We start from the raw sequence: 16754 nt of genomic DNA on the forward strand, positions 1-16754 counted from the left end.
GCACAGAGTATTTCAGGCAGGGATTGGGGTGTATAGAGGGAACATGGCTGGATTATGTGTAATAGCAGCACAGAGTATTTCAGGCAGGGATTGTGGTGTATAGAGGGAACATGGCTGGATTATGTGTAACAGCAGCACAGAGTATTTCAGGCAGGGATTGTGGTGTATAGAGGGAACATGGCTGGATTATGTGTAATAGCAGCACAGAGTATGTCAGGGAGGGATGGTGGTGTATAGAGGGAACATGGCTGGATTATGTGTAACAGCAGCACAGAGTATTTCAGGGAGGGATTGTGGTGTATAGAGGGAACATGGCTGGATTATGTGTAATAGCAGCACAGAGTATTTCAGGCAGGGATTGTGGTGTATAGAGGGAACATGGCTGGATTATGTGTAACAGCAGCACAGAGTATTTCAGGGAGGGATTGTGGTGTATAGAGGGTACATGGCTGGATTATGTGTAACAGCAGCACAGAGTATTTCAGGGAGGGATTGTGGTGTATAGAGGGTACATGTCTGGATTATGTGTAACAGCAGCACAGAGTATTTCAGGGAGGGATTGTGGTGTATAGAGGGTACATGGCTGGATTATGTGTAACAGCAGCACAGAGTATTTCAGGGAGGGGTTGTGGTGTATAGAGGGAACATGGCTGGATTATGTGTAATAGCAGCACAGAGTATTTCAGGCAGGGATTGTGGTATACACAGGGAACATGGCTGGATTATGTGTGACAGCAGCACAGAGTATTTCAGGGAGGGATGGTGGTGTATAGAGGGAACATGGCTGGATTATGTGTAATAGCAGCGCAGAGTATTTCAGGCAGGGATTGTGGTGTATAGAGGGTACATGGCTGGATTATGTGTGACAGCAGCACAGAGTATTTTAGGCAGGGATTGTGGTGTATAGAGGGAACATGGCTGGATTATGTGTAATAGCAGCACAGAGTATTTCAGGCAGGGATTGTAGTGTATAGAGGGAACATGGCTGGATTATGTGTAATAGCAGCACAGAGTATTTCAGGCAGGGATTGTAGTGTATAGAGGGAACATGGCTGGATTATGTGTAATAGCAGCGCAGAGTATTTCAGGCAGGGATTGTGGTGTATAGAGGGAACATGGCTGGATTACGTGTAATAGCAGCACAAAGTATTTCAGGGAGGGATTGTGGTGTATAGAGGGTACATGGCTGGATTATGTGTAACAGCAGCACAGAGTATTTCAGGGAGGGATTGTGGTGTATAGAGGGAACATGGCTGGATTATGTGTAATAGCAGCACAGAGTATGTCAGGGAGGGATGGTGGTGTATAGAGGGAACATGGCTGGATTATGTGTAACAGCAGCACAGAGTATTTCAGGGAGGGATTGTGGTGTATAGAGGGAACATGGCTGGATTATGTGTAATAGCAGCACAGAGTATTTCAGGCAGGGATTGTGGTGTATAGAGGGAACATGGCTGGATTATGTGTAACAGCAGCACAGAGTATTTCAGGGAGGGATTGTGGTGTATAGAGGGTACATGGCTGGATTATGTGTAACAGCAGCACAGAGTATTTCAGGGAGGGATTGTGGTGTATAGAGGGTACATGGCTGGATTATGTGTAACAGCAGCACAGAGTATTTCAGGGAGGGATTGTGGTGTATAGAGGGAACATGGCTGGATTATGTGTAATAGCAGCACAGAGTATTTCAGGCAGGGATTGTGGTATACACAGGGAACATGGCTGGATTATGTGTGACAGCAGCACAGAGTATTTCAGGGAGGGATGGTGGTGTATAGAGGGAACATGGCTGGATTATGTGTAATAGCAGCGCAGAGTATTTCAGGCAGGGATTGTGGTGTATAGAGGGTACATGGCTGGATTATGTGTGACAGCAGCACAGAGTATTTTAGGCAGGGATTGTGGTGTATAGAGGGAACATGGCTGGATTATGTGTAATAGCAGCACAGAGTATTTCAGGCAGGGATTGTAGTGTATAGAGGGAACATGGCTGGATTATGTGTAATAGCAGCACAGAGTATTTCAGGGAGGGATTGTGGTGTATAGAGGGAACATGGCTGGATTATGTGTAATAGCAGTGCAGAGTATTTCAGGCAGGGATTGTGGTATATAGAGGGAACATGGCTGGATTATGTGTGACAGCAGCACAGAGTATTTCAGGCAAGGATTGTGGTGTATAGAGGGAACATGGCTGGATTATGTGTAATAGCAGCACAGAGTATTTCAGGCAGGGATTGGGGTGTATAGAGGGAACATGGCTGGATTATGTGTAATAGCAGCGCAGAGTATTTCAGGCAGGGATTGTGGTGTATAGAGGGAACATGGCTGGATTATGTGTAATAGCAGCGCAGAGTATTTCAGGGAGGGATTGTGGTGTATAGAGGGAACATGGCTGGATTATGTCTAATAGCAGTGCAGAGTATTTCAGGCAGGGATTGTGGTGTATAGAGGGAACATGGCTGGATTATGTGTGATAGCAGCACAGAGTATTTCAGGGAGGGATTGTGGTGTATAGAGGGAACATGGCTGGATTATGTGTAATAGCAGCACAGAGTATTTCAGGGAGGGATTGTGGTGTATAGAGGGTACATGGCTGGATTATGTGTAATAGCAGCACAGAGTATTTCAGGCAGGGATTGTGGTGTATAGAGGGAACATGGCTGGATTATGTGTGACAGCAGCACAGAGTATTTCAGGCAAGGATTGTGGTGTATAGAGGGAACATGGCTGGATTATGTGTGACAGCAGCACAGAGTATTTCAGGGAGGGATTGTGGTGTATAGAGGGAACATGGCTGGATTATGTGTGACAGCAGCACAGAGTATTTCAGGGAGGGATTGTGGTGTATAGAGGGTACATGGCTGGATTATGTGTGATAGCAGCACAGAGTATTTCAGGGAGGGATTGTGGTGTATAGAGGGTACATGGCTGGATTATGTGTGACAGCAGCACAGAGTATTTTAGGCAGGGATTGTGGTGTATAGAGGGAACATGGCTGGATTATGTGTAATAGCAGCACAGAGTATTTCAGGCAGGGATTGTAGTGTATAGAGGGAACATGGCTGGATTATGTGTAATAGCAGTGCAGAGTATTTCAGGCAGGGATTGTGGTGTATAGAGGGAACATGGCTGGATTATGTGTGATAGCAGCACAGAGTATTTCAGGGAGGGATTGTGGTGTATAGAGGGAACATGGCTGGATTATGTGTGACAGCAGCACAGAGTATTTCAGGGAGGGATGGTGGTGTATAGAGGGAACATGGCTGGATTATGTGTAATAGCAGCGCAGAGTATTTCAGGCAGGGATTGTGGTGTATAGAGGGTACATGGCTGGATTATGTGTGACAGCAGCACAGAGTATTTTAGGCAGGGATTGTGGTGTATAGAGGGAACATGGCTGGATTATGTGTAATAGCAGCACAGAGTATTTCAGGGAGGGATTGTGGTGTATAGAGGGAACATGGCTGGATTATGTGTAATAGCAGCGCAGAGTATTTCAGGGAGGGATTGTGGTGTATAGAGGGAACATGGCTGGATTATGTGTAATAGCAGCACAGAGTATTTCAGGCAGGGATTGTGGTGTATAGAGGGAACATGGCTGGATTATGTGTAATAGCAGCGCAGAGTATTTCAGGGAGGGATTGTGGTGTATAGAGGGAACATGGCTGGATTATGTCTAATAGCAGTGCAGAGTATTTCAGGCAGGGATTGTGGTGTATAGAGGGAACATGGCTGGATTATGTGTGACAGCAGCACAGAGTATTTCAGGCAGGGATTGTGGTGTACAGAGGGAACATGGCTGGATTATGTGTAATAGCAGCACAGAGTATTTCAGGCAGGGATTGTGGTGTATAGAGGGAACATGGCTGGATTATGTGTAATAGCAGCGCAGAGTATTTCAGGGAGGGATTGTGGTGTATAGAGGGAACATGGCTGGATTATGTGTAATAGCAGCACAGAGTATTTCAGGCAGGGATTGTGGTGTATAGAGGGAACATGGCTGGATTATGTGTGATAGCAGCACAGAGTATTTCAGGGAGGGATTGTGGTGTATAGAGGGAACATGGCTGGATTATGTGTAATAGCAGCACAGAGTATTTCAGGGAGGGATTGTGGTGTATAGAGGGAACATGGCTGGATTATGTGTAATAGCAGCACAGAGTATTTCAGGGAGGGATTGTGGTGTATAGAGGGAACATGGCTGGATTATGTGTAATAGCAGCACAGAGTATTTCAGGGAGGGATTGTGGTGTATAGAGGGAACATGGCTGGATTATGTCTAATAGCAGTGCAGAGTATTTCAGGGAGGGATTGTGGTGTATAGAGGGAACATGGCTGGATTATGTGTGACAGCAGCACAGAGTATTTCAGGCAGGGATTGTGGTGTATAGAGGGAACATGGCTGGATTATTTGTAATAGCAGCACAGAGTATTTCAGGGAGGGATTGTGGTGTATAGAGGGTACATGGCTGGATTATGTGTGATAGCAGCACAGAGTATTTCAGGCAGGGATTGGGGTGTACAGAGGGAACATGGCTGGATTATGTGTGACAGCAGCACAGAGTATTTCAGGCAGGGATTGTGGTGTATAGAGGGAACATGGCTGGATTATGTGTGACAGCAGCACAGAGTATTTCAGGCAGGGATTGTGGTGTATAGAGGGTACATGGCTGGATTATGTGTGATAGCAGCACAGAGTATTTCAGGCAGGGATTGTGGTGTATAGAGGGTACATGGCTGGATTATGTGTGACAGCAGCACAGAGTATTTCAGGGAGGGATTGTGGTGTATAGAGGGTACATGGCTGGATTATGTGTGATAGCAGCACAGAGTATTTCAGGCAGGGATTGTGGTGTATAGAGGGTACATGGCTGGATTATGTGTGACAGCAGCACAGAGTATTTCAGTGTCTTCTTTGTCTGCAGATGGCAGTGCAGTGTGAGGAGAACTTGTTTTCTCCGGAGGAGAGCCGTGCTGCGCCGGAGGCTGCTGATGAGCGTTCCCCACTATATGGCCGCCCTGCATCATATCAGCAGGTAACATGGAGCCCCGTCCTCCAAGGACCATGTCTTGTACTCCGCCACATCCACAGCGGCTTCACAGCGCTCCATTGCTGTGCGCACACCACCTTACCCTCCGTACTCTGCACACACTACTCACAGAAGGGTCGGGATATCTGGATTTTGGGTGACATTGCAGGATGATCCTGAGACGCCCTCTGACCTTTGCCGGTGACCTCACTGTGACCTTCTGTGCACGCTCGGGTCACGTCACGGTTCAATGTCTCAGGACGTTTTAGAATTTGCTGTTCTTTAATAAGGAGCTTAAAGGCAAAATTCACAGCGGGTGCATTTAGGGGTTAAAGTAGAATTAGTAATAAACCGCCCTCATCACGCTGCTGACCCTCTGACATCATGACACCAGGCCGATACCATGACGATACCGAACAACTGATGAGCAGTGGCCGGCAGTCACACATGGCAGTCACACATGGCAGTCACACATGGCAGTCACACATGGCAGTCACACATGGCAGTCACACATGGCAGTTACACATGGCAGTCACGCATGGCGGTCACGCATGGCAGTCACACATGGCAGTTACACATGGCAGTCACGCATGGCGGTCACGCATGGCAGTCACACATGGCAGTCACACATGGCAGTTACACATGGCAGTCACACATGGCAGTCACACATGGCAGTCACACATGGCAGTTACACATGGCAGTCACACATGGCAGTCACACATGGCAGTTATACATGGCAGTCACACATGGCAGTTACACATGGCAGTCACACATGGCAGTCACACATGGCAGTCACGCATGGCGGTCACGCATGGCAGTCACACATGGCGGTCACACATGGCAGTTACACATGGCAGTTACACATGGCGGTCACACATGGCAGTTACACATGGCAGTCACACATGGCAGTTACACATGGCAGTCACACATGGCAGTCACACATGGCAGTTACACATGGCAGTCACGCATGGCGGTCACGCATGGCAGTTACACATGGCAGTTACACATGGCAGTCACACATGGCAGTTATACATGGCAGTCACACATGGCAGTCACACATGGCAGTCACGCATGGCGGTCACGCATGGCAGTTACACATGGCAGTTACACATGGCGGTCACACATGGCAGTTACACATGGCAGTCACACATGGCAGTTACACATGGCAGTCACACATGGCAGTCACACATGGCAGTTACACATGGCAGTCACGCATGGCAGTCACACATGGCAGTCACACATGGCAGTCACACATGGCAGTCACACATGGCAGCCACACATGGCAGTCACACATGGCAGTCACACATGGCAGTCACACATGGCAGTCACACATGGCGGTCACACATGGCGGTCACACATGGCAGTCACGCATGGCAGTCACGCATGGCAGTCACGCATGGCAGTTACACATGGCAGTCACACATGGCAGTCACGCATGGCAGTCACGCATGGCAGTCACGCATGGCAGTCACACATGGCAGTCACGCATGGCAGTCACACATGGCGGTCACACATGGCAGTTACACATGGCGGTCACACATGGCAGTCACACATGGCAGTCACGCATGGCAGTCACACATGGCAGTCACACATGGCAGTCACACATGGCAGTCACGCATGGCAGCCACACATGGCAGTCACACATGGCAGTCACGCATGGCAGTCACACATGGCAGTCACACATGGCAGTCACGCATGGCAGCCACACATGGCAGTCACACATGGCAGTTACGCATGGCAGCCACACATGGCAGTCACACATGGCAGTCACACATGGCAGTTACGCATGGCAGTCACACATGGCAGTTACACATGGCAGTCACACATGGCAGTCACACATGGCAGTCACACATGGCAGTTACGCATGGCAGTCACACATGGCAGTTATACATGGCAGTCACACATGGCAGTCATACATGGCAGTTACGCATGGCAGTCACACATGGCAGTTACACATGGCAGTCACGCATGGCGGTCACGCATGGCAGTTACACATGGCAGTTACACATGGCAGTCACACATGGCAGTTACGCATGGCAGTCACACATGGCAGTCACACATGGCAGTCACACATGGCAGTTACGCATGGCAGTCACACATGGCGGTCACACATGGCAGTCACGCATGGCAGTCACACATGGCAGTCACACATGGCAGTCACACATGGCAGTCACGCATGGCAGCCACACATGGCAGTCACACATGGCAGTCACACATGGCAGTCACACATGGCAGTCACACATGGCAGTCACACATGGCAGTCACGCATGGCAGTTACGCATGGCAGCCACATATGGCAGTCACACATGGCAGTCACACATGGCAGTTACGCATGGCAGTCACACATGGCAGTTACACATGGCAGTCATACATGGCAGTTACGCATGGCAGTCACACATGGCAGTTACACATGGCAGTCACGCATGGCGGTCACGCATGGCAGTTACACATGGCAGTTACACATGGCAGTCACACATGGCAGTTATACATGGCAGTCACACATGGCAGTTACGCATGGCAGTCACACATGGCAGTCACACATGGCAGTCACACATGGCAGTTGTACATGGCAGTCACACATGGCAGTTACGCATGGCAGTCACACATGGCAGTCACACATGGCAGTCACGCATGGCAGTTACGCATGGCAGTCACACATGGCAGTCACACATGGCAGTCACGCATGGCAGTCACACATGGCAGTCACACATGGCAGTCACGCATGGCAGTTACGCATGGCAGCCACACATGGCAGTCACACATGGCAGTCACACATGGCAGTTACGCATGGCAGTCACACATGGCAGTTACACATGGCAGTCATACATGGCAGTTACGCATGGCAGTCACACATGGCAGTTACACATGGCAGTCACACATGGCAGTTATACATGGCAGTCACACATGGCAGTTACGCATGGCAGTCACACATGGCAGTTGTACATGGCAGTCACACATGGCAGTCACGCATGGCAGTTACACATGGCAGTTACACATGGCAGTCACACATGGCAGTTATACATGGCAGTCACACATGGCAGTTACGCATGGCAGTCACACATGGCAGTTGTACATGGCAGTCACACATGGCAGTCACGCATGGCAGTTACGCATGGCGGTCACACATGGCAGTTACACATGGCAGTTACACATGGCAGTTACACATGGCAGCCACACATGGCAGTTATACATGGCAGTCACACATGGCAGTTACACATGGCAGTCACACATGGCAGTTATACATGGCAGTCACGTATGGCAGTTATACATGGCAGTCACACATGGCAGTCACACATGGCAGTTACACATGGCAGTCACACATGGCAGTTATACATGGCAGTCACACATGGCAGTTACACATGGCAGTCACACATGGCAGTTATACATGGCAGTCACGCATGGCAGTTACGCATGGCGGTCACACATGGCAGTCACACATGGCAGTCACACATGGCAGTTATACATGGCAGTCACACATGGCAGTCACACATGGCAGTCATACATGGCAGTCACACATGGCAGTTACACATGGCGGTCACACATGGCAGTTACACATGGCGGTCACACATGGCAGTTACACATGGCGGTCACACATGGCAGTTACACATGGCGGTCACACATGGCAGGTACACATGGCGGTCACACATGGCGGTCACACATGGCGGTCACACATGGCAGTCACACATGGCGGTCACACATGGCGGTTACACATGGCGGTCATACATGGCGGTCACACATGGCGGTCACACATGGCAGCCACACATGGCAGTTATACATGGCAGTTATACATGGCAGTTATACATGGCGGTCACACATGGCAGTCACACATGGCAGTTACACATGGCAGCCACACATGGCAGTTACACATGGCAGTTACACATGGCAGTTACACATGGCAGTTATACATGGCAGTTATACATGGCAGTTATACATGGCAGTCATACATGGCAGTCATACATGGCAGTTACGCATGGCAGTCACGCATGGCAGTTACGCATGGCAGTTACGCATGGCAGTTACGCATGGCAGTTACGCATGGCAGTTATACATGGCAGTTACGCATGGCAGTTACGCATGGCAGTCACACATGGCAGTTACGCATGGCAGTTACGCATGGCAGTCACGCATGGCAGTCACGCATGGCAGTCACGCATGGCAGTCACACATGGCAGTCACACATGGCAGTCACACATGACAAGAGACAAGTCATGCAAGACACTCAAACAAACGTGCTGCGAAATGCATTCACCCCATGTATGTGTCTCATTTATGTTATAGCTGCTTCAATTAGTCACTTCTACCGCCCTTTCACACACTTTGTGCACTCCATCCATATCAGTCCCTCTCTCCTCCCCTCCCCATGTACAGCTCACATTCTCCATCCATATCAGTCCCTCTCTCCTCCCCTCCCCATGTACAGCTCACATTCTCCATCCATATCAGTCCCTCTCTCCTCCCCTCCCCCATGTACAGCTCACATTCTGCATCCATATCAGTCCCTCTCTCCTCCCCTCCCCCATGTACAGCTCACATTCTCCATCCATATCAGTCCCTCTCTCCTCCCCTCCCCCATGTACAGCTCACATTCTCTTTCCATATCAGTCTCTCTCTCCTCCCCTCCCCATGTACAGCTCACATTCTCCATCCATATCAGTCCCTCTCTCCTCCCCTCCCCCATGTACAGCTCACATTCTGCATCCATATCAGTCCCTCTCTCCTCCCCTCCCCCATGTACAGCTCACATTCTCCATCCATATCAGTCCCTCTCTCCTCCCCTCCCCCATGTACAGCTCACATTCTCCATCTATATCAGTCTCTCTCTCCTCCCCTCCCCATGTACAGCTCACATTCTCCATCCATATCAGTCCCTCTCTCCTCCCCTCCCCCATGTACAGCTCACATTCTCCATCCATATCAGTCCCTCTCTCCTCCCCTCCCCCATGTACAGCTCACATTCTCCATCCATATCAGTCCCTCTCTCCTCCCCTCCCCCATGTACAGCTCACATTCTCCATCTATATCAGTCTCTCTCTCCTCCCCTCCCCATGTACAGCTCACATTCTCCATCCATATCAGTCCTTCTCTCCTCTCCTCCCCCATGTACAGCTCACATTCTCCATCCATATCAGTCCCTCTCTCCTCCCCTCTCCCATGTACAGCTCACATTCTCCATCCATATCAGTCCCTCTCTCCCCCCTCCCCATGTACAGCTCACATTCTCCATCCATATCAGTCCCTCTCTCCTCCCCTCCCCATGTACAGCTCACATTCTCCATCTATATCAGTCCCTCTCTCCTCCCCTCCCCCATGTACAGCTCACATTCTCCATCTATATCAGTCCCTCTCTCCTCCCCTCCCCCATGTACAGCTCACATTCTCCATCTATATCAGTCCCTCTCTCCTCCCCTCCCCCATGTACAGCTCACATTCTCCATCCATATCAGTCCCTCTCTCCTCCCCTCCCCCATGTACAGCTCACATTCTCCATCTATATCAGTCTCTCTCTCCTCCCCTCCCCATGTACAGCTCACATTCTCCATCCATATCAGTCCCTCTCTCCTCCCCTCCCCATGTACAGCTCACATTCTCCATCCATATCAGTCTCTCTCTCCTCCCCTCCCCATGTACAGCTCACATTCTCCATCCATATCAGTCCCTCTCTCCCCCTCCCCCATGTACAGCTCACATTCTCCATCCATATCAGTCCCTCTCTCCTCCCCTCCCCATGTACAGCTCACATTCTCCATCCATATCAGTCTCTCTCTCCTCCCCTCCCCATGTACAGCTCACATTCTCCATCCATATCAGTCCCTCTCTCCCCCCTCCCCCATGTACAGCTCACATTCTCCATCCATATCAGTCTCTCTCTCCTCCCCTCCCCATGTATAGCTCACATTCTCCATCCATATCAGTCCCTCTCTCCTCCCCTCCCCATGTACAGCTCACATTCTCCATCCATATCAGTCCCTCTCTCCTCCCCTCCCCATGTATAGCTCACATTCTCCATCCATATCAGTCCCTCTCTCCTCCCCTCCCCATGTACAGCTCACATTCTCTTTCCATATCAGTCCCTCTCTCCCCCCTCCCCCATGTACAGCTCACATTCTCCATCCATATCAGTCCCTCTCTCCCCCCTCCCCCATGTACAGCTCACATTCTCCATCCATATCAGTCCCTCTCTCCTCCCCTCCCCATGTACAGCTCACATTCTCTTTCCATATCAGTCCCTCTCTCCCCCCTCCCCCATGTACAGCTCACATTCTCCATCCATATCAGTACCTCTCTCCTCCCCTCCCCCATGTAAAACTCACATTCTCCATCCATATCAGTCCCTCTCTCCTCCCCTCCCCCATGTACAGCTCACATTCTCCATCCATATCAGTCCCTCTCTCCCCCCTCCCCCATGTACAGCTCACATTCTCCATCCATATCAGTCCCTCCCTCCCCCCTCCCCCATGTACAGCTCACATTCTCCATCCATATCAGTCCCTCTCTCCTCCCCTCCCCATGTACAGCTCACATTCTCCATCCATATCAGTCCCTCTCTCCTATTCTCCCCCATGTACAGCTCACATTCTCCATCTATATCAGTCCCTCTCTCCTCACCTCCTCCATGTACAGCTCACATTCTCCATCCATATCAGTCCCTCTCTCCTCCCCTCCCCATGTACAGCTCACATTCTCCATCCATATCAGTCCCTCTCTCCTCCCTCCCCCATGTACAGCTCACATTCTCCATCCATATCAGTCCCTCTCTCCTCCCCTCCCCATGTACAGCTCACATTCTCCATCCATATCAGTCCCTCTCTCCTCCCCTCCCCATGTACAGCTCACATTCTCCATCCATATCAGTCCCTCTCTCCTCCCCTCCCCCATGTACAGCTCACATTCTCTATCTATATCAGTCCCTCTCTCCTCCCCTCCCCCATGTACAGCTCACATTCTCCATCTATATCAGTCCCTCTCTCCCCCCTCCCCCATGTAAAGCTCACATTCTCCATCCATATCAGTCCCTCTCTCCTCCCCTCCCCATGTACAGCTCACATTCTCCATCCATATCAGTCCCTCTCTCCCCCCTCCCCCATGTACAGCTCACATTCTCCATCTATATCAGTCCCTCTCTCCCCCCTCCCCCATGTACAGCTCACATTCTCCATCTATATCAGCCCCTCTCTCCTCCCCTCCCCATGTACAGCTCACATTCTCCATCCATATCAGTCCCTCTCTCCTCCCCTCCCCATGTACAGCTCACATTCTCCATCCATATCACTCCCTCTCTTCTCCCCTCCCCCATGTACAGCTCACATTCTCCATCCATATCAGTCCCTCTCTCCTCCCCTCCCCCATGTACAGCTCACATTCTCCATCCATATCAGTACCTCTCTCCTCCCCTCCCCCATGTACAGCTCACATTCTCCATCCATATCAGTCCCTCTCTCCTCCCCTCCCCCATGTACAGCTCACATTCTCCATCCATATCACTCCCTCTCTCCTCCCCTCCCCCATGTACAGCTCACATGCTCCATCCATATCTGTCCCTCTCTCCTCCGCTCCCCCATGTACAGCTCACATTCTCTTTCCATATTAGTCCCTCTCTCCTCCCCTCCCCCATGTACAGCTCACATTCTCCATCCATATCAGTCCCTCTCTCCCCCCTCCCCCATGTACAGCTCACATTCTCCATCCATATCAGTCCCTCTCTCCCCCCTCCCCCCCATGTACAGCTCACATTATCCATCCATATCAGTCCCTCTCTCCTCCCCTCCCCCATGTACAGCTCACATTCTCCATCCATATAAGTCCCTCTCTCCCTCCTCCCCCATGTACAGCTCACATTCTCCATCCATATCAGTCCCTCTCTCCCCCCTCCCCCCCATGTACAGCTCACATTCTCCATCCATATCAGTCCCTCTCTCCCCCCTCCCCCATGTACAGCTCACATGCTCCATCCATATCTGTCCCTCTCTCCTCCGCTCCCCCATGTACAGCTCACATTCTCTTTCCATATTAGTCCCTCTCTCCTCCCCTCCCCCATGTACAGCTCACATTCTCCATCCATATCAGTCTCGCCCCTCTCCTCTACCATGTACGGCTCACATTCTCCATCTATATCATCCTCTCTCCTCCCCTCCCCATGTACAGCTCACATTCTCCATCCATATCAGTCCCTCTCTCCCCCCACCCCCCCATGTACAGCTCACATTATCCATCCATATCAGTCCCTCTCTCCTCCCCTCCCCCATGTACAGCTCACATTCTCCATCCATATCAGTCCCTCTCTCCCCCCTCCCCCATGTACAGCTCACATTCTCCATCCATATCAGTCCCTCTCTCCCCCCTCCCCCCCATGTACAGCTCACATTCTCCATCCATATCAGTCCCTCTCTCCCCCCTCCCCCATGTACAGCTCACATTCTCCATCCATATTAGTCCCTCTCTCCTCCCCTCCCCCATGTACAGCTCACATTCTCCATCCATATCAGTCCCTCTCTCCCCCCTCCCCCATGTACAGCTCACATTCTCCATCCATATCAGTCCCTCTCTCCTCCCCTCCCCCATGTACAGCTCACATTCTCCATCCATATCAGTCCCTCTCTCCTCTTCTCCCCCATGTACAGCTCACATTCTCCATCCATATCAGTCTCTCTCTCCTCCCCTCCCCATGTACAGCTCACATTCTCCATCCATATCAGTCCCTCTCTCCTCCCCTCCCCCATGTACAGCTCACATTCTCCATCCATATCAGTCCCTCTCTCCTCCCCTCCCCCATGTACAGCTCACATTCTCCATCTATATCAGTCTCTCTCTCCTCCCCTCCCCATGTACAGCTCACATTCTCCATCCATATCAGTCCTTCTCTCCTCTCCTCCCCCATGTACAGCTCACATTCTCCATCCATATCAGTCCCTCTCTCCTCCCCTCTCCCATGTACAGCTCACATTCTCCATCCATATCAGTCCCTCTCTCCCCCCTCCCCATGTACAGCTCACATTCTCCATCCATATCAGTCCCTCTCTCCTCCCCTCCCCATGTACAGCTCACATTCTCCATCTATATCAGTCCCTCTCTCCTCCCCTCCCCCATGTACAGCTCACATTCTCCATCTATATCAGTCCCTCTCTCCTCCCCTCCCCCATGTACAGCTCACATTCTCCATCTATATCAGTCCCTCTCTCCTCCCCTCCCCCATGTACAGCTCACATTCTCCATCCATATCAGTCCCTCTCTCCTCCCCTCCCCCATGTACAGCTCACATTCTCCATCTATATCAGTCTCTCTCTCCTCCCCTCCCCATGTACAGCTCACATTCTCCATCCATATCAGTCCCTCTCTCCTCCCCTCCCCATGTACAGCTCACATTCTCCATCCATATCAGTCTCTCTCTCCTCCCCTCCCCATGTACAGCTCACATTCTCCATCCATATCAGTCCCTCTCTCCCCCCTCCCCCATGTACAGCTCACATTCTCCATCCATATCAGTCCCTCTCTCCTCCCCTCCCCATGTACAGCTCACATTCTCCATCCATATCAGTCTCTCTCTCCTCCCCTCCCCATGTACAGCTCACATTCTCCATCCATATCAGTCCCTCTCTCCCCCCTCCCCCATGTACAGCTCACATTCTCCATCCATATCAGTCTCTCTCTCCTCCCCTCCCCATGTATAGCTCACATTCTCCATCCATATCAGTCCCTCTCTCCTCCCCTCCCCATGTACAGCTCACATTCTCCATCCATATCAGTCCCTCTCTCCTCCCCTCCCCATGTATAGCTCACATTCTCCATCCATATCAGTCCCTCTCTCCTCCCCTCCACATGTACAGCTCACATTCTCTTTCCATATCAGTCCCTCTCTCCCCCCTCCCCCATGTACAGCTCACATTCTCCATCCATATCAGTCCCTCTCTCCCCCCTCCCCCATGTACAGCTCACATTCTCCATCCATATCAGTCCCTCTCTCCTCCCCTCCCCATGTACAGCTCACATTCTCTTTCCATATCAGTCCCTCTCTCCCCCCTCCCCCATGTACAGCTCACATTCTCCATCCATATCAGTACCTCTCTCCTCCCCTCCCCCATGTACAGCTCACATTCTCCATCCATATCAGTCCCTCTCTCCTCCCCTCCCCCATGTACAGCTCACATTCTCCATCCATATCAGTCCCTCTCTCCTCCCCTCCCCATGTACAGCTCACATTCTCCATCCATATCAGTCCCTCTCTCCTCTTCTCCCCCATGTACAGCTCACATTCTCCATCTATATCAGTCCCTCTCTCCTCACCTCCTCCATGTACAGCTCACATTCTCCATCCATATCAGTCCCTCTCTCCTCCCCTCCCCATGTACAGCTCACATTCTCCATCCATATCAGTCCCTCTCTCCTCCCTCCCCCATGTACAGCTCACATTCTCCATCCATATCAGTCCCTCTCTCCTCCCCTCCCCATGTACAGCTCACATTCTCCATCCATATCAGTCCCTCTCTCCTCCCCTCCCCATGTACAGCTCACATTCTCCATCCATATCAGTCCCTCTCTCCTCCCCTCCCCCATGTAAAGCTCACATTCTCCATCCATATCAGTCCCTCTCTCCTCCCCTCCCCATGTACAGCTCACATTCTCCATCTATATCAGTCCCTCTCTCCCCCCTCCCCCATGTAAAGCTCACATTCTCCATCCATATCAGTCCCTCTCTCCTCCCCTCCCCATGTACAGCTCACATTCTCCATCCATATCAGTCCCTCTCTCCCCCCTCCCCCATGTACAGCTCACATTCTCCATCTATATCAGCCCCTCTCTCCTCCCCTCCCCATGTACAGCTCACATTCTCCATCCATATCAGTCCCTCTCTCCTCCCCTCCCCATGTACAGCTCACATTCTCCATCCATATCAGTCCCTCTCTCCCCCCTCCCCCATGTACAGCTCACATTCTCCATCTATATCAGTCCCTCTCTCCCCCCTCCCCCATGTACAGCTCACATTCTCCATCTATATCAGCCCCTCTCTCCTCCCCTCCCCATGTACAGCTCACATTCTCCATCCATATCAGTCCCTCTCTCCTCCCCTCCCCATGTACAGCTCACATTCTCCATCCATATCACTCCCTCTCTTCTCCCCTCCCCCATGTACAGCTCACATTCTCCATCCATATCAGTCCCTCTCTCCTCCCCTCCCCCATGTACAGCTCACATTCTCCATCCATATCAGTACCTCTCTCCTCCCCTCCCCCATGTACAGCTCACATTCTCCATCCATATCAGTCCCTCTCTCCTCCCCTCCCCCATGTACAGCTCACATTCTCCATCCATATCACTCCCTCTCTCCTCCCCTCCCCCATGTACAGCTCACATGCTCCATCCATATCTGTCCCTCTCTCCTCCGCTCCCCCATGTACAGCTCACATTCTCTTTCCATATTAGTCCCTCTCTCCTCCCCTCCCACATGTACAGCTCACATTCTCCATCCATATCAGTCCCTCTCTCCCCCCTCCCCCATGTACAGCTCACATTCTCCATCCATATCAGTCCCTCTCTCCCCCCTCCCCCCCATGTACAGCTCACATTATCCATCCATATCAGTCCCTCTCTCCTCCCCTCCCCCATGTACAGCTCACATTCTCCATCCATATAAGTCCCTCTCTCCCCCCTCCCCCATGTACAGCTCACATTCTCCATCCATATCAGTCCCTCTCTCCCCCCTCCCCCCCATGTACAGCTCACATTCTCCAT

At 51.2% G+C, this 16754-nt stretch overlaps 1 protein-coding gene across 1 annotated transcript in view; it reads left to right on the top strand.

Moving 5' to 3' along the window:
- DNHD1 (dynein heavy chain domain 1) overlaps nt 1-16754 on the top strand; it is a 355748-nt gene that overhangs the window by 54048 nt on the left and 284946 nt on the right. Inside the window, exon 4 of the mRNA XM_075334063.1 lies at nt 4926-5036. Within this exon, the coding sequence (XP_075190178.1) occupies nt 4926-5036 (111 nt within the window). The remainder of the gene's footprint in view (nt 1-4925; nt 5037-16754) is intronic.

Source organism: Anomaloglossus baeobatrachus, chromosome 2 (assembly GCF_048569485.1).
Source record: "Anomaloglossus baeobatrachus isolate aAnoBae1 chromosome 2, aAnoBae1.hap1, whole genome shotgun sequence".
Classification (NCBI taxonomy): Eukaryota; Metazoa; Chordata; class Amphibia; order Anura; family Aromobatidae; genus Anomaloglossus; species Anomaloglossus baeobatrachus.